Source organism: Phyllobates terribilis, unplaced genomic scaffold (assembly GCF_046119375.1).
Source record: "Phyllobates terribilis strain yellow unplaced genomic scaffold, ASM4611937v1 Scaffold_8__6_contigs__length_399053987, whole genome shotgun sequence".
Lineage (NCBI taxonomy): Eukaryota > Metazoa > Chordata > Amphibia > Anura > Dendrobatidae > Phyllobates > Phyllobates terribilis.
The window spans coordinates 251,816,177-251,840,072 of record NW_027362768.1 but is presented as its reverse complement, the minus strand read 5'-3'; the positions used below and the strand labels follow the sequence as shown (position 1 = coordinate 251,840,072).

Here is a 23,896-nt window from a genome sequence, read left to right as displayed (position 1 = left end):
AGTATAATGTCTACCACCGCCCCCCCACAGCTTGATAGTATCAACAGGCTCAATACAGTATGATGGTCCCCCACAGTTCCAGCACAGTATAATGGTCCCCCCGCAGCCCCAATACAGTATGATGGTCCCCCCACAAACCACCATCTATAGTTTAGTGGGCCCCCAAAACCCCAATGTTGTATGATTGTCCCCTTCGGCCCACCATATAGCAGGATGGTCTCCCCACACAGTATTCTGTTTACCACAGTCCACAAAAGCGAAATAAATATATATTCATTTAATCCTCCCACAGTCGCCTCCTTCTATATTGTCTTGCAGTGGCCTCGGGTGGTGCAATGCAGTTACGTCATTGTGGCGCCGGCCTCCAACAGGCTACAGAACAGATGTATCCTGCTGGAGTAATTGACGGAGCACGGAGTCCGTGGCTCCATGTTCTGTCACAGCTGTTAATACTGATGTACTAAGAACGCCAATACTGTTAACAGTGTCACAATTGATGCGGCCTACGGCAGCCCCTGATAGAGATGCTCTGACTCAGTTGTCTAGCCACCAGAATTTGACTTTTATCCTTGTGCTTGCCTATTTTTCATGATATTGGTACACTCCCTGACAGAAGTTATGTCGCTTATCCATGTTATGTAAATAAAAGCTTATAACCTGACGTTAAATTCATCCATTGGTTTTATAAATTACTCTTTTGAAAGCTGAAACCTTCCCAAATTTGGTTTAGGTCTGTCAGGGAGTGTACATCAATTGCTCACTGTTCATCTTCTACCCAATAAATTCCAAACTTTGACAAAATAATCCATATTACCTTTTAGTGCTTTTAACCCCTTTACGACCTTGGGATTTTCCGTTTTTGCTTTTTTGTTTTTTGCTCCCCTTGTTCCCAGAGCCATAGTGTTTTTAGTTTTTGGGCAATATGGCCGTGTGAGGGCTTATTTTTTGCGGGACGAGTTGTACTTTTAAACGCCATTACTAGTTTTACCATATTGTATACTGGAAAACGGGAAAAAGTTCCAAGTGTGGTGAAATTGCAAAAATAATGCAATTCCACAGTTGTTTTTTTGTTTGTTTTTTTTCTTTCCCCGTTCACTGGATGCTAAAACTGACCTGCCATCGTTATTCTCCAGGTCATTACGAGTTCGTAGACACCAAACATGTATAGGTTCTTTTGATTTGTGGTGAAAAAAAATTCCAAAGTTTGCTTAAAAAAAAAAAAAAAAAAAAAAAAAAAGGCGCCATTTTCCAAGGCCCATAGCGTCTCCATTTTTCGGATCTGGGGCCGGGTGAGGGCTTATTTTTTGCGTGCCGGGCTGGCGTTTTTATTGATACCATTTTGGGGTAGATGCAATGTTTTGATCGCCCGTTATTGTATTTTATTGCAATGTTGCGGTGACCAAAAAAACGTAATTCTGGCGTTTGGAATTTTTTTCTCGTTACACCTTTTACTGATCGGATTAATTCTTTTTTTATATTGATCGGGCAATTCTGAACGCGGCGATACCAAATATGTGCATGTGGGGTTTATTTTTTATTATTTTATTTTGAATGGGGCAAAAGGGGGGTGATTTAAACTTTTCTATTTTTATATTTTTAAAAAACATTTTTTTTTTTACACGTTTTGCTTGCTTCTATAGTCTCCATTGGAGACTAGAAGCAGCAACTGTCTGATCGCCTCTGCTACATAGAGGTGATGAGCAGATCACCTATATGTAGCAGAAATGCTCCTGTACTATGAGCGCCGACCACTAGGTGGCGCTCATAGCGATCTTTACATGACAACCACTGGGGTCTGCTGCAGACCCAGGGTTGTTATACCCACCCATCAGTGACCCGCGATCATGTGACGGCGTCCACTTCCAGTGACCCACTTCCGGTGCGGCGCTGTTAAATGCCGCTGTCAGAGATTGACAGCGGCATTTAACTGGCTGTTGCGGGCACATGTCAGCTGTAACAATCAGCTGACATGTGCCCGGTTCAGTGCGGGCTCAGCGCCAAAGCCCATGCTGAACTGGGGGTGATGGCCTGGGGCGTACTAATACGCCCCAGGCCTTTAAGGGGTCAATGTTCAGTCATAATTTGAAAACTTCTTGCCTAACATTATGCCACCAGAATAATTCAGACCCATGGAACTTGCCATTGAGTATAGACTCCATGTAGGTTTTTGTGGTATCTTATCAACAAGACATTAACGTAAGATTATTTAATGCAAATCTGTCACCAGAATTCACAATACAAGCTGCATACATTATTAAATTGATCATTTAGACTAGATAAGGATGCTGCATTTACTTTGGCAATTCATGTATAATCTTTTATCCGTCCAACTAGATCGATTGACAATGCCTCAGTATTGATCCTTCTGTCTGTAGCTGTCAGGTTCAGTGGGCAAAGACTGAATACACTTGGGACTCATTAGCCATTTCAATCTATACAGTTAGGTCCAAAAATATTTGTTCAGTACAATGACTGAATCTCCATGATTTGGGCTCTGCATGCCACTATTTTTATTTAAAATAAAACAACTGAGATGCAATTGAAGCGTAGACTTTCAGGTTTAATTAAAGGGGTTGAACAAAAAAATCCTGTGAAATATTTAGGAATTGCAGCCATTTTTCTACAAAGCCTCCTCATTTCAAGGAGCACAAAAGTAATTGGACAAATTAACTTTCCCATAAATAAAATGTTCATTTTTAATACATTGTAGAGAATCCTTTGCATGCAATGACTAGTTGAAGTCTGGACGTCACCAAACGCTGGGTTTCCTGCTTTGTGATGCTTTGCCGGCCTTGACTGCAGCTGTTTTCAGTTATTGATTGTTTATGGGTCTTTCTGCCTTAAGTTTTGTCTTAAGCATGTGAAATGCAGCTGGACGGGGTTGAGATCTTGTGATTGACTTGGCCGTTGCAGAATATTCCACTTTTTTGCCTTAAAAAACCTCCTTGAATAAGTTGTCATTAGTCTTGAGCCCAAGTGCTCGCTATTTGAGTTTGCATCGGGTGCTCGGGTATGCACCGAGTATAGTGGACGCTCGAGTGACATGCTCGAGTCTCCACCCCAAATGTTTTGCAGCTGTTATAGAGCCAAAAAAGCCTTGTGGGGATTGCCTGCCATGCACGAGCGATCCCCGTATGTTTTTTCTTGGGTGTCTAATAACCGTGAAACATGCGGGGCATGTCACTTGAGTACCCGCGATACTTGGTGCATACCCGAGCACCCGATGCAAACTCAAATAGCGAGCACTTGGGCTCAAGACTAATGACAACTTATTCAATATGATGACCTAATGTTATCAAATTCTGTGTCGTACCTCTGGGTTCAAAATGTTCACTATACCCCTTGATAAAATCCTTGAGGGGTCTAGTTCCAAAATGGAGTCACTGGGGGAAGGGGCGGGGGTGGTTTCCACTATTTAGGCACATCAGGGACTCACCAAGCGCAACATGGTGTCTGCTAATTATTCAAGCAAATTTTACATTTAAAAAATCAAATGGCTCTCCTTCCCTTCCGAACCCTGCCGTGCGCCCAAACAGTGGTTTATCCTCACATATGGGGTATCTGCTTACTCAGGAGAAATTGCACAACAAATTGCATGGTGCAATTTCTCCTGTTCCCCTTATGAAAATGCAAAATTGGGGGCTGAAAAACATTTTTGTTGAAAAAATGTGAAAATGTTATTTTTACGGTTCAATGTTATAAACTTCTGTGAAGCACCTGGGGGTTCAGGGTGCTCACCACACATCTAGATAAGTTCCCTAAGGGGTTTAGTTTACAAAATGGTGTAACTTGTGGGGGGTTTCCACTGTTTAGGCACATCAGGGGCTCCCCAAACGCAACATGGTGTCCGCTAATTATTCAAGCAAATTTTACATTCAAAAAGTCAAATGGCGCTCCTTCCCTTCCGAGCCCTGCCGTGCGCCCAAACAGTGGTTTATCCTCACATATGGGGTATCTGCATGCTCAGGGGAAATTGCACAACAAATTTTTGGGTCCATTTTTCCTGTTACCCCTGCGAAAAATAAAAAAAAAATTGGGTCTAAAGTAACATTTTTGTGAAAAAAGTTAAATGTTCATTTTTTTCTTCCACATTCCAAAAATTCCTGTGAAGAACCTGAAGGGTTAATAAAGTTCTTGAATGTGGTTTTGAGCACCTTGAGGGGTGCAGTTTTTAGAATGGTGTCACTTTTGGGTATTTTCTGTCATAAAAACCCCTCAAAGTGACTTCAAATATGATGTGGTCCCTAAAACAATGGTTTTGTAAATTTTGTTGTAAAAATGAGAAATCGCTGGTCATCTTTTAACCCTTATAGCTCCCTACTAAAAAAAAAATGTTGGTTCTAGTGTTGAGCGAGTATGTTCTGTTCCGAGTATGCTCGGGCCGAGCTCCGAGTATTTACAGCTGCTCGGTGATATGGTTGAATCACTCCCGTGTGCATGATTTGCAACTGTTTGACAGTTTTATTACATGTGAGGAATGTGTAAGAAATGGACATTCCTTACATGTACTAAAACTGTCAAACAGTTGCAAATCATGCACACGGGAGTGATTCAACCATATCACCGAGCAGCTGTAAATACTCGGAGCTCAGCACGAGCGTACTCGGCGAAAGGGTTAACAGAACATACTCACTCAACACTAGTTGGTTCCAAAATTGTGCTGATGTAAAGTAGACATGTGGGAAATGTTATTTATTAACTATTTTGTGTGACATATCTCTCTGATTTAAGGGCATAAAAATTTAAATTTTGAAAATTGCAAAATTTTCGCCAAATTTCCGATTTTTTTTCCCAAATAAAAGCAAGTGATATCGAAGAAATTTTACCACTATCATGAAGTACAATATGTCACAAAAAAACAGCGGGATCCATTGAAGCGTTCCAGAGTAATTACCTCATAAAGTGACAGTGGTCAGAATTGTGAAAATTGGCCTGGTCATTAACGTGCAAACCACCCTCAGGAGTAAAGGGGTTAAAGAGCTGTAATTCCTAAATCCTTACTTCAATTAGATGTGAACACCCTCAAATTAAAGCTGAGAGCTTGCACTTTAAGGCCATATTGATTATATAACTGTCTTGAATATGTTTTCGTAAACAGCTAAAATGCCAAAACTTGTCACTGTCCAAATATTTCTGGACCTAACTGTAGGTGGACTCCTAAAATGCTCATCTTTTAATAATTAAAAATAAAAAAATAACAGAAGTTATGTTTCACTGATAAAGAATGGGAAGAAACTGGTGGTATCATTTAAAAGCATTTATTGGATGACTGATTAAAAAAAGGTTTATACATTTCGGCATTGAACCAGTGCTTTCCTTAAGCCATTATGAAGTAACAAATGTCAGAGACTTATTTACAAACTAAAACAGGAAGAGGAAGTGACATCATACCCTAGGGTCAAAGATCACAACACCGCAGAGGATGAAAAATGAAAGCATAAAATATGAAAACTAAATCTTAATAACTTTATCAGAATTATACAGTCACTAATATATGGATCTGTTTTAAATAAGTACACCAGACTCTTCAGGTCTGAGAAATCTATTTAATAATGAATATTGTTTGCATTGTTATACCTGGTGACAAATCCACTTTAAATCCTATAAATCTTGAGGTCTCTAAGTATTGGACTTGTTTTTCTGTCCCATCCAACAGATGCTTGATTAAATTGAGATCTGGGGAATTTAGAGGAAAAGTCAACACCTTGAAGTCTTAAGGTTTTTTTTTACACAATCCAAGTGGTAATGTTAAACCACCGTCGATCAGTAAATATATCTATAAATGTCAGAACATTTACCTGTTATGTAAAAAAAATGCTATTAACCTGCAGATATGGGTATTCAGAACCTACCTGTCACCCTCACTGAGAGCCCCACTGCCAGGAGGAAATAAAGTTTGTCTGCAGGTTAATAGTGTTTGTTTTTTTTACATGACAGGTTCCCTTTAACAAAATGTCATTTCTTGCTGATGTATATACCCATAACTCTTTTTTGACTAATTCTTGTGGTGGTGTTATCATGCAGTATCTTAATCTGCCACTTTCTCTTTTGTCAGCTTACCTCTTTTCAAGTGTTTGTTATCGGAGCTATTGCCAAAACTATAGCAACAATTGTCACCTATCCTTTACAAACTGTGCAATCAGTGCTGCGGGTAAGTACTAATATAATTGCCGTATATATGTTTTCATAGAAAATACCACTAATAAGTGATCTTGTACTCCTAAATACCAAGACCTTTACTCTTCAACAGAACCCGTGTTGCATTGTCACTGAAACTATCCTCTTTACAAACAAAGCAAATCAATCTTCCTTACATGAGAACCTCAAAAGAAGATCAACTGATACAATACTATTGCATGGCATAATATTGCTGCAAAGGTTACGTTGTGGTTGTTATAAAAAATTTCCTACAATTCAACTTAATTAGTATTTATATACTGTACCCTGCATGTTATGGATCCATAAGAAACATAAAGCCCATAATATAATAATGGATCCCCCACATCATCGGGCTCAGGTGCGGGGGGGATCCATATCAAAACTCACTCCAACAAGCTTCAAAACAGGAGGACACGGAGTATGCAATATAGAAAACACATAAATAATTGTATTAGATCCATTAACATAGAAAACGTGTAGACAGACTTAAAAACAGGACATAATGTAGAGAATAATAAACCTGCACATTCATTATAGGGTTACATGCTGCAAAGCAACCGTCATCCAGTAGTAAATCCAATAAGGATAATTATACCTAGAAAGGTTCAGTGGTTGCAAATAGCAGCAATATAAAGGGTGCTCATGCTGTTAGTGTAGATAATGGTAATAATAAAACTGCCAACTGGCACTAAATAAGTATAACAGCTGGACAGACCTTACCTACAGAAGTGCAGGAGGGAGAAGATAAACTGGTAGGTAAAAGGTCCCCACAGAATCACCGACGCGCGTTACGCGTGTTTTATCACTCGCTTTCTCAAGGGGAGGGTTTCCTAGCTGCAAGTACGGAACAGGACCTTTTTGTAACCAGGATACCGGTCACCTGGCGTCCCACGTGACCGGAAGTCCTGTCATGAGCGGCTACATTGGACGGCGCACGCACGTCCCGCCAAACACACCACTAATCCGACCCCAGCCATCAGGGGGACAGCGCATGCGCGGGAGCGAGGAGCAGTCCAAAGCTCCTGGGCAGGTGCCGCCCACACAAAGATGCCGATATGCGTCCAGCGGCTGTGGGACAAATGATGCGCGCTCAGCAGCAGGAGAATTGGGAGGAACAAGAAACAGGTAAATGAAGACATCCCCATTCAGCCAAAGATTACTAGGCGTCCAAAATTCAAATATGAAAATATGCTGAGTCCATTGTTGTCCATAATATCATGGGGCAGAGCATTATTTCAAGTAGACCGATGTTGTCTTCTCATTATACAATATCTCAGCAGCAGGGATGGAGAAAAGACTTGGCACTGCATAGATGGTTTTAAATGGCACAGTTTGCTGATGGTCATATTTGTCCAGATGGAACTTGCAGCAGAGCATGGATGAAAAGAATGAGGACAACTATAATAGATATACAAGAAAGGACAAAGAAGAAAAATAAATAAAACATTATAATAAAAACTTTAAAAACACCACACTGGTAGCCCAGATGGGAATAGATCCACGGCACTATATAATTAGTATCAGTCAAAGCATGGTATCAAAAGATCAAATTTGCAAAAAAGAAGAGAAGCTAAGAGATTCGTTTAATCCTTCTGGGGCTAAAGTGCCCAGTGTAATGATCCCCTTAGCCTCCCGCTGGGCAAGTAGTCTCTTGGCATTACCACCCCTGATGCCCATGTGTATGGCATCAATACCCCTAACCAGTAGCGTCCTAGGGTCACAATCATCATAATCCCAGAAATGTTGGGGAAGTGTTTTCAATGTTGATGGATCTAACACTTTCTTGGCCGTACCAATATCCCGCACATGTTCGCGGGTGCGCATCCTAAGCTCTCTTGATGTCAGACCCACATAAATGCGGTCACATCCACATGTGGCACAGTAAATAACATTGACACTGCCACATGTGATGCGGTGCTGGATCTTAAAGTTTCTTCCCCCATCCTCTGTGCTGAAGGTGTAACACCGCAAAATGTTAGCACACGCTAGACAATGTCCACACGGAAAGCAGCCCAGAACCGGCTCTTGCTGCCCAAAGGGGTTAGCCTTTGCCGGTATATAATGGCTCTTAACCAGGAGATGCTTTAAGTTATTCGAGGGGGCACAGCCAAGGACGGGCCAAAAGAAGGTTCCGTACTCAAAATTGACCAGTGTTTATCAAGGATGGCCCTCATACTGGACCACTCATGATTGTAGTTAGCAATAAATCTGATCGTTTGGTCCTTTGTATCCGGTTCCCTTCTTTTGTTGGGGTATAAGAGTTGGTTCTGTAATATAGCTCTCGCTTTATTATATCCCCGCCTAATGTTCCTCCGGCTGTACTCCCTCTCCCTAAACCTGGCTTCAAGTTCTCTAGCCCTCAACTCGAATCTTTCATCCGAGGAACAAATCCGCCTCATCCTTAGGAACTGTCCGACCGGGACAGCCCTAATGGTGGCCTGGTCATGGGCTGAGTCTGCATGTATTAAGGAATTAACCACCGTCTAAAACGTCAGTCTGGATTCGAGACTGTGCATCTGCCTTCAGAGTGACGTTCAGGAAGTTGATCTTTGCAGGATGAAATTTATAAGTCAACCGAATGTTAAGGTGATTATCATTCAGCTCACCCATGAATATCTCGAGCTGCTGGGTCGTCCCATTCCACAAGAACAGAATATCATCTATGTAGCGATATCAGCACAGCACATGGTCAGCGGCCCATGCGCCCACACAAGGATCTCTCCCAAGAACCTAGGAAGAGATTGGTGTATGCGGGCTCACAGGCCGCGCCGTTCCTCTGAAGATAGAATTGGTCTTTGAATGCAAAGTAATTGTGGGTGAGCACGAATTCCAGCAGCTAGAGGATCAGACCACACATAGGGCCGCCCAAGTCGGAGGCCCCCAAGGAGAGGCGGACCGCAGCTAGGCCATCCGAATGGTGGATAGATGTGTACAATGACTCTACGTCAGCCACCACAAATAGGGTATCTTTATCCACAAGGATGCGGTCAACCCTGGTAAGGGCGTCTGTCGTATACCTGATTTAAGATGGGAGTTCTTCTGCTAAAGGTTTCAAATAAAAGTCTATGAACTTGCAAACAGGTTCACAAAGACCGTCAATCCCTGACACGATCGAACTCCCCGGTGGGTTAACGGCATCCTTGTGGATCTTGGGGAGTAAGTAGAAAATTGGATTCTTTGGAAAGTTAATCTTCAGGCCCTCAAGGACCTGCTTAGTAATGACACCCTCCTCGAATGCGGCTACAAGCATATTCTGGAGCTGACCGCAGAAGGAAGCTTGAGGATTATATGACAATTTAGTGTAAGTATCTTTGTCTCTCAAATGGCAGAGTGCTTCCTTCTCATACAGTGAGCAAGGCCAGACCACAAATTTCCCCCCCTTATCCGCTGCCTGATACACTACATCCTCATAGGATTGCAGTTAACTAATAGCACATCTTTGATTAGATGTGAGATTGTCATACCTGCGACGGGTCGGTAATCTTTTTAAATCCTCAGCAACCAGTTTGGTGAAAATCTCGATTGCCGGGCTGGGGCATAGGGACAAGGGAGGAAACCTAGTGGAACTGGGTAGAATTTGCTTTGGAAACACACCTTGAGGTTGTGATTCTTGCTCACTGAGGAGATCCTGCATCACTTGTAGAGCCTCCCTCTCCATTGGGTTCCATTCATCTTGAGAGAATGTTTTGTTGCTATGTAGTTTTCTAAGGATCAACTTTCATGAAAAGATAAGCAGGTCCTTTAGGGCTGAAAAATAGTTAAAGGAATTAGTGGGTGAAAAGGAAAGTCCCTTGCTGAGAACCTCAAGTTGGACTTGTGACAAGGTGTGGGTGGAAAGATTTATTACCTGCAAACCCCCTTGTTGTCCTGTCCCGGCCTGCTTATCCATATATCCCTTATTCCTAGTGTTCTGCCTCCTTTTGATTTTGTGCGGAACCTGCATATCCACACCCGGTTTCGCCTTAGAGGTGCCACTTCCCATACCGGGCTCGTCTACGGAGGTCGTAGATCTTATCGAAGTGGATCTGGAGCATGAATAGGAATTGCCTTTAAACATGGACCTAGACCCTGTTGGTTAGTCCACTTGTAGACCCTCTTTAGTTTAAAATCATTCACATCCCTCTGAAACTTCCTAGTCTTTGTGGCCGGTATTTCACTTGCCCATTTTTGTATATCCATATTAATTTCAGCATTAATTTTTTTAAGTGATGTACCTGACATGTCTTTTATTAGGGTCATTTCTAGAGTTTCATTTTCCATCTCTAGTTCGGTCAAGCTTTTCTGGTTCATATTTTTAAGCAATTTCATATATCCTATTGAACACCCGTTAGTTAGATATTATGGATCCATGTTGTAAGATTCTGTAGTATAGTGCCCCCCACAGCCTTCTCTGCACTGCATCAAGGGAAGGACTCTAAAATAGATCCCCCAATGTTTGGAGTCAGTAGTAAAATTGTATGGGCCCTTATACATCGTTTGCTTGACAAAGGATTTAATTTGTTTGCATTTTAATAACTTCACTAGTATTCCTTTGCCACAAGTCCTTACGTCACAATCCAGAGTGGACTACGGCATTATACATAAAAATCAAAAAAGCCTGTCCAAAATTTTCTTTGCTAATAAAGGTTTTTTATTTTTGAGATCATTGTTGACTCTCTTTATGACCTCAGGTTCTATTTTCTTCTTTGGGTACATATAGCTTCCGAATGGTCTACCGTTCACTTTACGGCAGATATGTTAATATATTTATTTTTATTATTTATTTATATTATACCTTTCATATATAATTTTGTTTTATAGGTGACATATATTATCTGCTCAGTCCAGAACTTTCTTTAATAATACATTTTGTAGAAGGTAAAGTTGGTAAAGTCTATTCGCTTCACTAAGAAACAACTGGGGAATCCTATCCAGTATCTTTATCTATTGTCCTTCCTCTATTGTACCAATCTCAGCTTCCCATCTCTCCTTACTATGTACTATGTTCAGTATATTCACTACATCCCTAAGATGAATTCCTTGAGGGGTGTTGTTTCCAAAATCAGGTCACTTCTGGTAGGCACCTCAGAAACTGTGCAGTCGTGACAAAGCGTCCGCACTCTACTCCCTCTGAGCCCAACCGTGTGCCCAAATAGTAGTTTCTGGCCATGTATGGGGAATTGTTACATTCTGGAGAAATTACATAAAACATTGTAGTGTTCAACTTTTTACTATTACCCCTTGTAAAAAAAAAAAAAGATCAATTTGTGGCTAAAACCATTTAGTAGAAAAAGTGTAGTTTTTCATTTTCACAACCCAGTGTTATAAAATTCTGTGAAACACCTTTGGGCTCAATATACCCCTAATTGAATTCCTTAAGGGGTGTTAATTCCACCAAAAGTGACCTAATTTTGGAAACATGTGGCTCTAGCAATTCTGGGACTTTGCAAATGTAAAATGGCGCCCACACTCTATTCCAGAAACATTTGCACTCCAAAAGACAAATGGCATTCTTCCCTTCAGTCCCCTGCTATGTGTCCAAGCAGTAGTTTACAATCACTTATGATGTATCGGTGTTCTCATAAGAAATTGCACAACAAATTGTGCAGTCGATTTCCTTGGAATACATTTGTAAAAATGAAAAAATGAGCTAAATCCACATACAGTATAAGTGGAAAAAAATGTAATTTTTCATTTTTTCTTTCTACTCTGCATTAATTCCCATGAAGAACCTGAAGGGTTAACAAACTTCCTAAATGTAGCTTTGAATTCCTTGAGGGCTGCAATTTCTACAATGGTTCTTGTTTGGGGTTTTCAGACTTTAAGGTTCGTCAAAGATCCTTCAAAATTGAAGTGGGCAATAAAAAAAAAAAAACAGGTTTTGTAATTGTAATTGAAAATGAAAAATGTCTGCTAATATTTTAAACCTTTTAACATCATAACAAAGTATAATGCTGATATAAAGTGGGCATATGGTCAATGTTATTTATTAACTTTTTTATGTGACGTGTCTTGTCTAAGGGCCTAAACATAATTGTTTTCTAGATTTTAACCAAATTTCCAATATTTTCATAAATACATTTTATCAACCTAAATTTACCATTAGCATATTTTAATGACACTTTGTACTTCATGTTCTTCATGTTAATCACTGTGATTGGGATTAGTAGACACATTTCAGGATTGTTGCCAAATAAATAGGGCAGCACAGTGTCTCAGCGGTTAGCACTGCAGTCTTGCAGCACTTGGGGTCCTGGGTTCAAATCCCACCAAGTACAACATCTGCAAGGAGTTTGTATGTTCTCCCCGTGTTTGTGTGGGTTTCCTCTCACAATCCAAAGACATACTGATAGGGATTTTACATTGTAAGCCCCAATGGTGACAGTGCCGTTAATATCTGTAAAGCACTGTGGAATTAATGGCGCTATATAAGTGAGTAAGATAAATAAATAATGACGCATCAGATTTGAAAAATGGAGTTCTATCAGGAAGGCCAAAACTGTCTTTGACGCTAAGGTGTTAAAAGTGCTGTCATATACTGGACAACCCCTTTAATTTTTGAACACTTTAATAACATTATGTAAGTTTTCACCTTTTTAATGTTTTCCTAACTTTTTTTTTTTTCTTTTTTTTAGTTTGGCCACGAGAAACTTAATCCAGAGAATCGGACTTTAGGAAGTTTGTTCAATATCGTTCATCTTCTCAAGCAACGGATTAGGTAAGCTTTGTTTGTGTGTCACCAACTCTTCAAAACCTTGCAAACATGAATCAAATCATTGTTACAAGGTAACAGGGGATAAAAGTTAGCGATGGCTGACATGCAGACTTGGAAATAGCCGTAATAGAACAAGGGAGCAGGAAACTGCAAATGATTAAAGAAGAACCATAAATAGGATTTCTTCACCAAAGGTATCAATGTAATCAGTATTACAGTACCATTATCGTCATGTCATTACTAGTGATGAGCGAACACTAAAATGCTCGGGTACTTGTTGTTCGGGTCAAGCAAATTGGAATGCTCAAGTGCTTGGTCCGAGTAACGAGCCCAATGTAAGTCTATGGGAAACTCAAGCATTTTTCCGGCGGCCCCCCGGAGTCTGTAAACCAAACCTTCGACTCTGACTCCTCAATTTCCATGAGACCGACTCTAAGTCCGACTCCGACTCCCTCATACATGGCTCATGTTTAAGTGATAAATTTACGGTAGGACACATTTTTCTCAGCTAAAAGTCTAGACCCTTAGATCGGGAATAGGACAGACATTTATAGGACATTTCATAACTTTCCCAAATTCTTATGAAAAAATATTCCTCACAAACAGCATTGAACTACTGTACCCAATTTATTATATATTTTAGGAGTTGGTCCATTTTATACCGACTCCGACTCCACCAAAATGGGCACAGACTCCGACTCCACAGCCCTGCTAAAAATTGCCCAAATCGATGGGAACAGTGCGCAAATGACATGGGAACAGCATGGGGAAGACCCCTGGAAGCATTTCTGACTCCCAGGTCAATGCTGTCAACAATGTTGACAGAGTATTATACCACTTTTACGGACTCACAATAAAACATACAAAAACAAAACAAAAATGGATTTTTCTGGGAAATATGTTAAGGAACATCCTTTCCAGGGTAATGACTTGTATATAAGGCAAAATAAATAACCAAAAACAAAATTGCTCCTCCACACCTTGGGCTATGTAAATATGTAGCGTTTTTGATGCATTTTTGCACTTTTGTATTGCTTTCAACTGTGACAAATGCATTCACCGGGAAATGTCATTTTAACATTTTACAACCTTATCTGGCCATGTGGTGTGTGAGATATCATCAGACACATCGTGTTTCATTTATGAAGGAGGGATTGTGAAAGTTACAAACACTATTTTTACAGCTTTCCTATTCTTAAAGGGCCAGCATTCGGCTATGCTTTGTTGTTCCTATTATTAAAGAGTGAGTCTCCTATACTGTTATTGCGTATGCAGTGACTGCAAGGGCTGACAAAAATTTGGACGCATCCCAATACCCCTTTGAAGAGACATAGCGGAGGGTCTCAATAAAAAAATGTTCCCATTATAAAGGAGTGGGTCTCCTATCGTGGTAATGCCCATGCAGCGAGTCCAACGGCTGCAAAATTTAGGAAAAAACCCACTAACAATTTAAACACACATAGAGCTGGGCCATAGTAATGACATGTTCCCATTAGAAAGGAGAGGGTCTGCTATAAAGTTATAGGGTATGCAGTGAGTCCAACGGATGCCAAAATGTAGGAAAAACCCCACTAACAATTTAAACATGCATAGAGCTGGGCCACAGTAACAAGTACAACATGTTCCCATTAAAAAGGAGTGGATCTCCCATACTGTTTGCCTATAGAGTGAATACAACGCTGCCAAAAATGTGGAGGAACTCCAGTGTCCCTTGCAAGAGACGTAGAGGTCTGAGGGCCTCCTGAAAACGATGTTCCCATTATTAGGAAGTGAGTCTCCCATACTGTTTGCCTATGCTGTGAATGCCACGGCTGCCAAAAATCTGGAGGAACTCCACGATGTCCCTTTCAAGAGACGTAGATATGGTATTATGATACATATGGTGGTGATATGGAGGAGGATGAGGAGGACAAGAGCAAATAGACAAAATCAGGAAGTGTATACCCATGTCTAGGTGTGAAGACAGAGGTGTATGGGAATAGAGTTATACCTCCCCAAAAAAAGTATTTGAGTTTGTTACGCTGCTATCATTCGGTGGTGTTGAGAAGTCTGGCCCAATTCAGCCCTTGTTCATTTTTATAAGAGTCAGCCTGTCAACATTTTCAGTCGGTTATAATTCCACTGGCGGCACTAAGAACCCGCTCTGACAAAACGCTAGCGACAGGGCAGGCCAAGACCTCCAAGGCATTGAGAAGCAGTTCATGCCACGTGTCCAGCTTGGATGCCCAATAATTATAAGGCACAGAGGAATCACGGAGGATGTTGGTACAGTCGGCAAGGTACTCCCTCACCATCTTCCGAAACTTTCCCTCCTTGGGAGAGTACCCCGCACGATGGGGCCTGTGCGATGGGAGGGTCTGAGAAAACTGTCTCAGAACTTTGACAGTGTTCCCCTGCCTCTGCTGGATTGCATGTGTGTTTCTCTCACCTGTACTCCTTGGTTGTCCAACAATGAACTGTGACCTCTGCCATCAGCGTTTTCAGATGGGAATTATTTTAATAATTCCGCAACAAGGGCCTTCTGGTGCTGCACCATTTTATTAGGCCTGTCCTGCAAGGGAATAAGAGACAGAAAGTTCTCCTTGTAGCGTGTGTCTAGAAGTGTCACCAACCAGTAATGATTGTCACCCAAGATTTGGCCAACGCGAGGGTCACTGGAAAGGCAGCGTAACATAAACTCAGCCATGTGTGCCAGACTGCAAAGAGGCAAGACTTCCGTGTCCTCACCAAAAGGACGACTGACCGTGCTATCCTCCTCATCCTCCTCCTTGTCCTCAGGCCATCCTCGCTGAACAGACGGTATGACAGTTGTGCAGGTAGTACAGTCTACAGCGCAGGAAACTAGCTCCTGTTCTTCCTCGTTGTCACCCAATCCACATTGGGATGAGATGAGGCTGGGCTGTGTGGAATCACCCTGTATGGTTCCTTGCTCCATCTCATCGTGCTCCGCCTGCAATGCATTCTCTTTAATTGTGAGCAGAGAGCATTTCAGAAGACAAAAGCAGGATGGTGACGCTAATTATGGCGTCATCGCCGCTAACCATCTTGGTGGAGTCCTCAAAGTTTTGGAGGATGGTACAAATGTCTGACACCCATGTCCACTCCTGAGTACTTATGTGTGGAGTCTGACCTGAATACCGACGGCCTTGTTGATGCTGGTAGTCAACAACTGCCCTCTTCTGCTCACAAATCCTTCCCAACATCTGCAATATAGAGTTCCAAAGCGTAGGGACATTGCAGATCAGTCAATGAGCTGGAAGCTGCAAACGCTGCTGAAGCACGGCAAGGGCGGCGGAAGCTGTAGCTGACTTTCTAAAATGGGAACACTGGCGGCGTACTTTGACAAGCAGATCCGGGTAGGTTTTGAGAAACCGCTGAATTACGAGGTTAAGCGTATGGGCCAGGCATGGTACGTGAGCTTGCCTCGCTTCAGAGCCGCCACCAGGTTGCAGCCATTGTCACACACGACCATGCCTGGCTGTAGAGTCAGCGGTGTCAGCCACAGATCTGCCTGCTCTTTTAGAGCTGTCCACAACTCTTCAGGGTTGTGCAGTTTGTCACCTAGCCATATTAGCTTCAGCACAGCCTGTTGCCGCTTGGCCGAGGCAGTGCTTCCAGCTTGCTACTGACGTGGTCATTTCGGAGATGGAGGCTGATGAGGAGGAAGAGGTGCAGGAGCTGTAGAATGTGGGGGAAACCCTGATTAACCAGGGCCCGCAATCCTCGGCGTCAGGAGGACGTGTTCTGTCCCAAGGTCCGACTGGGTCCCGGCTTCCAGTATATTAATCCAGTGTGCCATCAGCGAGATGTACCGTCCCTGCACACAAGCACTTGTCCACGTGTCCATGGTTAGGTGGACTTTCCCAGTAACTGCGTTGTTGAGGGCATGGCTAATGTTGTGGGACACGTGCTCGTGTAATGTGGGGATGTCACATCGGGAGAAATAATGGCGGCTGGGGATCGAGTACCAAGGGATGGCCGCCGCCACCAGGTTGCGGAAAGCATTGGTCTCCACGATCCTTAAAGGCAACATTTTGAGCGCAAGCATTCGCGAAATGTGTGAATTTAGTAGTGTGGTCTGTGGGGCGTTTGCTGCGTATTTGCGCTTGCTTTCCAAGGATTGGGTTAGGGACAACTGCGCTGGGACAAGGACGTGTTAGCTGATGGTGCTAGTTGAGAGTGTGCAACGACACGTGCAGGGCAGGAGGGATCTTGGCATTCGCCATGGACAGGGGATTGGCGTGCACGCACAACTTTGTTTCTGGACCCTGGGGTTCAGCCCACTTAGTGGGGTGCTTTTGCTGCCATGTGCCTGATCATGCTGATGGTGGTCAGGCTGCTAGTTTTGCTACCCGAAGCTGATGCTGGCCTGGCAGGTGGTGCAAATGGCCTTTTTAGGGTTATCTGCAGAGTCTTTAAAAAACAACCAGACTTCCGTCGTGTTGGCGTTACGAGGAACGCTTTCCCGCCTTGTGTCTGCGTCCACCACACTGCTTCTTTCTGCCTGTTGTGGTGCTACACCTCCATCCCCCTGTGTGCTGCTGTTCTCGCTCTGTATGTCCCCCTGCCAAGTTGGGTCAGTTACTATATCATTCACCACCTCATCTTCCACTTCCGCACCCTGGTCCTCCTCCTGGCATTCTGGCAATTGTGTCTCATCATTATCCACCTCTTGCGACAGTAATTGCACTTTCCCACCGTTGTCTTCGTGACCGTGGCTGCTCCAATATGTTGGCATCGCTACATGCATTCTCCTCTTCTCGCTTGAAGTTGTCCGGGCGAGAGGCCTGAATCTACAAATGGAAAAGTGAACAGCTCTTCTGAGTGTCAAAGTGTTGGATCAGTTGTCTCAGGGCACTCGGCATGGTGGGAGGAAGGAGGATCAGGGTTAGGAATATGCGGTCCAGACTCACGGCTACTGAGACTTGACCGTGTGGAAGACGGTGGTGGTGGTGGCGGCAAAGTGACTGGAAGCATTATCTGCTATCCAACCAACAACCTTTTGACACTGCTCTAGGTTCAATAGTGGTGTTCTGCAGTCCCCTAGTAATTGGGACAGGATGGTTGAGCGACAAGATGTGGGTGTTTGTAGTGGCACAATTTCAATTTGCCCACGTCCTTGGCCTTTGCATGCACCATCACGTCCACTTCCATGTCCCTTGCCACGTACCTTGCCATGTTAAATGGAGGACAAAATTTTCCACGTTCACGAGAAATGGCTGATTTTGGAACGCAGTTATATGTGATACGTCTGAAAGAGAACCACGGTTTTAAATAGCAGGCCTGTAATTTACTAATATTATTCTACACAGAGACTTAGTGTGAATAGCTTGACCGACACACTGCAACAAAATGAAAATGGAAGAAATGGCTAATTTTATAACACTGTTATAGGTGGTATGTCTGACAGAGAACCACAGTTCTGAATAGCAGGCCTGTAATTTACTAATACTATTCTTCACAGACACCTAGTGTGAATAGCTTGACCGAAACACTGCAACAGAATGGAAAAGGAGGCCAATATTTTCCATGTTCAGTTCAAATTTCTGGATTTTTATCGCTGAAATATGGAACAGATCTGGCTGTATTCTACAGTGCTAACAAGCAAATGGAGCAGAAAAATGGTGTAATCTGGGTTGCTTTTTAAGCAAATAACCAGGATTAAGATAAAAAAAATTTGCCCTGGCCCCTGATATCTGTGGCTATGTCTACAAATATCTGTAAATATTACAGCAGCAGCAGACAAGGACGTTCAATGGACCCTCTTGCCCTATATGCACTGCCTGCCTAACACAGATTATATGCAGCTGGATTATTCCTCAAAAGGACTGTTAGTATAGGTATTCCACAACATATATCTATATCCATTTGAACTAACTATAAACAAGCAAATCTCTCCCTGAAGCAGCAGCACCTCTCCCTACTCTGCCTATTTCCGGGGTAGACTAGGACGAGCATAGCGGCGCCAGGTCTTATATAGACCTGATGACTCTGTACGGCCAGCCAAACACTGAAATGCCACAAACAACATGGCTACGGCATTACAGTGCATGGCAGGCAATCCCTGCATGTTCATTGGCTCTCTAAAGAGCGCCAAACATGCAGGGAGGGGACCCGAGTTCCCGCCCAAGCAACCCGGAAATACTCGCCAAGCTTGTCGAGCACCGTGATGCTCGGGCGAGTACCGAGCACGTTCGCTCATCACTAGTCTTTACCTTATTTTCCACCACCCCCACATTCTGTCACAACCTCCTTTCCTTATGCTGTCATACACATCACACTATTGTAGGGTAAAGTAGGAAAATATGGGGCTATCCCAAGCAGTTGGATCACTAGTTGTAGATATTGTATGAGAGGGCCTGAGCCAGGCAGTAATTAAACTTGATAATCACTTGGAACCCCTATTTATTTATTTGAAGAGTACATGCTTTAAGATGGAACTTGTCGTGTTTTAGCCTGTTCCTTTTAAAAGTAAAATGCTGTATATCTCTCTGTGGAGGTCAGTAGTTTGAGCAATGAGAACCATTGTCAACATTGACCATGGAATCTAAGGGCATAAGCTACTGCAATGGGAGTGAAACAGATTTGTATTACAGCTGGCTCCCATGGCTAATGAATGATTGCTGTTCATAACTCCTTGGGCAAGCTCCTAAAATGTCCACCATGTAGTACCAAGGTGTGATGGCTTAGAGTACAGATAGGGCATCAGTCTTAACCTTCCTTGCATATGGACATAATTGTATGCCCTACTCTGGGATCCACAAGTATATACATAGCAGGTTTCTGTCTCTAAGGCTCCCTTCACACATCCTGATATTACCGGTACTGGAAAAACCAGTACTGGTGGTGTCCTTATATCTGTGTGACATGTACCGGTGCCTGGGAGAAAGCAGTACAGTTAGTGCTGTTCCCAGGAGCCGGGTAATCCAGCTCTCATCATTGTTGCCTGGTCTCCCTGCGATCAGCCCGACCAGGTGACAATGATGGGAGTTGAGAGTCAGCACCCGCTCTGTGTGTGTAGCGTGTGTTAAATAAAAAAACGGTGTGGGGTCCCCTTTCGTTTTCCTAACCAGCTGAGGGAAAGCCGACAGCTGGGGGCTGGTGTTAATATTTTGGAAAGGGGCCAATAGCCATAAAGGTTCCCAGCCTATTGATAACAGCTCACAGCAGTTTGCTTAGCCTTTACTGGTTAGTAAGGGGGGATTCCACCCCCTTCCCCCACAAAGAAAAAAAAGAGACATGGGGGTCCCCCTATTATTACTAACCAGAAAAGGCTAAACAGACCGCTGTGGGCTGATATTAATAGGCTGGGAAGGGGCCATGGATATTGGCTCGATCCCAGACTAAAAACAGCAGTCCTTAGCCGCCCCAGAAATGGGGCATCCATAAGATGTCCCAAATCTGGCACTTAGCCTCGGCTCTTCCCACTTGCCCTGGTGCAGTAGCAAGTGGGATAATAGTTTTGGGGCTGATGTTAGCTGCTTTATGTCTGCTGACATCAAGCCCAGGTGTTACCAATGGAGAGATGTCTATCAGACACCCCCATTACTAACCCCATAGTAAGAAGTAATTAAGACACGCACAGAGAAAAGTCTTTTATTTCAAAAAATCACTCTCCCACAATAACCCTCTTTTACCCATTTATAAACCCCCCAAAAAAATAAAATAAATAAGTCATCCTCACCTGTCCGCCAATAATCCATTAATGCTGATGTCCCACGGTGATCCGGATGGTTTGGTGAGCGGTCACATCAGTAATGTGATGTCATCCCTGTGTGGGACATATTGCGGACCATGCCGCCAGCAAAAAACGGACATATCAACGTGTTTGCACACAGACACAAGGTCTGCGGAAAGACACTACCATGTGCATAGACCCATAGATTTGAATGGGTCTATGTGTTTGACTGCAGTAGGTGTGAAAACTGTCACCACATGTACTGGAGACACTGACTGACTGTGAAGGAGGCCTAACAGCAGGAGGAGCTGAGCTCTAATCTCTGTTGTTAACAGTTTAGCTGCCACTGTTGATCTCTGACAGTGGCATTTAAATGAAGCCATGGCTTGTATGTGCACACACTGGCTTCCATTGATCCACCCCTCCTCCCGTGACTCAACCCATCTGTGCCTCACTATCACCTGTAGCCTGCTGACTGCTTCTGTCGTTGCCATCTTGGCCCCTTTGTGAGGCCAAAGAGAGCCTCATAGGAGACCTCAATTTACACTGTAATCTGCTATAGTATTGTATTATAGTATAGCATATAGTAAAAGTGATCAAATTATCGCAGGTTCAATTTTCTTAAGGGAGCTAAAAGGTCAAATTTAAAAAAAAAAAAAAGTTTTGAAAAATATGCATTTGAGTAATCCCCCTTTTCCCTCCATTAATTAAAGAAATGTAAAAATACTGTGCAATACTAAGGAAATCCTGAAAACATGACCTGTTGGTGGGCCTTGAGGACTGGAGTTGGGGAACCATGATATAACCGACATTGGCAAACTGTGGCCCATGGGCCACATCCAACCATGTGGCTATTCCTGTCTTGCCTGCACTGGGACAGCAAAAGAGCTGGAAACATTGGCGTACTGCTAGTGAGTTAGGGGAGCTCAGTTTCTCCATTTCAACAGTATTTGCATCTTTAGAATCCAGATACAGTTGAATTGAACGGCTCGTTCAGCTTGTTCAACACAGTACAAAGTAGGCAAAATGATGTCAATAGTCTCCACACCACACAGACTGGAGCAACAAATCAAGGTTACGGCGCTAATGAAAGTAGAATTTTTTTGGGGGTGTGAGGGGGGTAGAGGGCCTATAAAGGCCATCATGCTGTTTAGGTGGTTATGAGGGCATCATATGTGTAGGGACCTTTTTGGGCATCTTATTGTGTATAGGAGGGCTGTGGGCTCATAATACTGGGGGGTATTATACTTTTGTTTATGGGAGAGATTTGGGGCATCATACTGTGAGAGAGGCTATGGTGGCATCTTACTGTGTTGGGGAAGTTGTTGATCAAGGTACCAAGGCTGAAGAAGCTATATGATTTACTGCTTTTTTAAAAAAAATCAAAACCATATATTTTGGGTTTTAACTGCTACTGATGAGAATTCATGTTACAATAAGCCCCATCATAATGTGTTAGGAGTAGCAGCAAGTCAACACACTTAGTTCTACTCAATCTTAAGTGATACAATTAATATAAAATGTTAATAATAATAATATTGAGCAGAATAAATTTCAGTCTATTAGTTTGCTCCTCAACAACAGTCACGGTCTCTCGCGTGGCTTCAGGAAAGCCAATTGCCCACCCCTTTGATATATTGTATTTTTTGTTATTTCATTCACTGCAGTTTGGTTGGTTATTCATATGTATTATATATGCTTGTGTCTTTCTAGGCGTTTAGGATTTGTGGGTCTTTACAAAGGTCTAGAAGCAAAACTTCTTCAAACAGTCTTAACAGCTGCACTTATGTTCCTTGTTTATGAGAAACTGGCTGCACTGACATTTCGAATTATGGCTATAAAAAGCCAATAAAAAAAACTGAAGATGATATTTTTAAATGTTTAACACTACAACTCTGACATGGGAAGAAAAACATTATCTTAATAAAAAATATCTTTTTCATTTTTTGTGTGTGTATCTTGTGATTTTTTTTTTTACTCTGGTAACTTATACTTTGACTAATGTTAATAAAATTTTAAAAATCTGTAATTAGTTAATAAAATAATAAAGTGTAGGGATTTTAAATAATTAAAAGTGTAAATTGAATTTCCCTTTTATGGAGAGTAATTAACAATTTAGGTAATTCCGAAGTCACCAAAATAGATTTGTGACAACTTCTTGTCAGATCTGAATAAACTAATAAATCTGAATCAAATTAACACACTCTTGAAAAGAGTCACCAGGAATCGCTCAAATATAGTTAAGAATTGTTTAAAGAGGTTGTCCACTACTTGGACAACCCCTTCTTGAGCTAAATGTTTGACCCCGATAAAATAAAAAATCCTATACTCGCCTTCCCTGCTGGTGAGGTTCCAGCGGTGTCAGCGCACTCACTGTGCCGGGTCTCTCGTACATTTGTTGTGATACTTGACCCCAGTGCCCAGTCAGCTTTGGCGTCACTGTCCCCCGCCTTTGGACAAATCGAACATGAAGAGGAAGACCGGGCTGCGGCTGATCCCTGACTAGCTCTTAATGTTCGATTTGTCCGAAGGCGGAGACAGTGACGCCAGCGCTGATTTGGCTCTGGGGCCACGTGATACAACAAACGCACAAGAGCTCCGTGGGAACAGCGTCATCAGTCAGCACAGGAGGTGAGTATAAGCTTCTATTTTTTTTTTTTTTTTTAGTGGGGCCAGGCATGGGGTATGAGAAGTTGTTGTCCAAGTAGTGGACAACTTCTTTAAGTATATTGATTTACCATAATTGAAACCCACATTTTTTTTTATAGTTTGCCTACAACTTATCAATAACTGCCGAATGACCTATGAGAAACGTTTTCAGGAGTGGAGTCTGCTTCATATGTGGCAGATGCCTGCTGTGTTACATAGTAGCATTTGCCTGTAGCTGCAGCGACCAAAGCTTGCTCTGATCACTGCAGTTTAATTCAATCCTACTGTTAATCACTCCCATTGGCTCTCACTACATGATCGTGGAAAGCCAATGGGTTACTATTGCAATCTTGGCAGTGGTATGGCTCCTGGAAAGCTCTTGTGCTGAGCGTCATAGGAGATCAGCAGTGTCACTACATACAGTGCCTTGAAAAGTATTCATACCTGTGAATTTTTCCACTTTTTTTTTTTTTCACGTTACACTTACAAACTTAAAATGTGATTTACCAACACAAAGTAGCAAGTATTTGTAGAGTGTAAAGGAAATAATACATGGGTTTTCAATTATTTAAAAAATATAGATCTGAAAATTGTGATGTGCATTTGTATTCAGCCCCCGTGAGTCTTGTAGGACCATCTTTCGCTGCAATTACTGCTGCAAGTCTTTTGGGGAATGTCTCTTACCTGCATTGCATATCTAGATGTTATATTTTTGC

General features: G+C 42.4%; 1 protein-coding gene across 2 annotated transcripts in view; it reads left to right on the top strand.

Moving 5' to 3' along the window:
* SLC25A17 (solute carrier family 25 member 17) overlaps positions 1–22,478 on the top strand; it is a 132,956-nt gene extending 110,478 nt beyond the window's left edge. For both annotated transcript variants that reach the window (XM_073644164.1, XM_073644165.1), the window contains 3 exons: positions 6,056–6,151; positions 12,774–12,856; positions 22,245–22,478. In XM_073644164.1, the coding sequence (XP_073500265.1) occupies positions 6,056–6,151; positions 12,774–12,856; positions 22,245–22,383 (318 nt within the window). In that variant the 3' untranslated portion in view covers positions 22,384–22,478. The remainder of the gene's footprint in view (positions 1–6,055; positions 6,152–12,773; positions 12,857–22,244) is intronic.
* Positions 22,479–23,896: the final 1,418 nt, after the last annotated feature.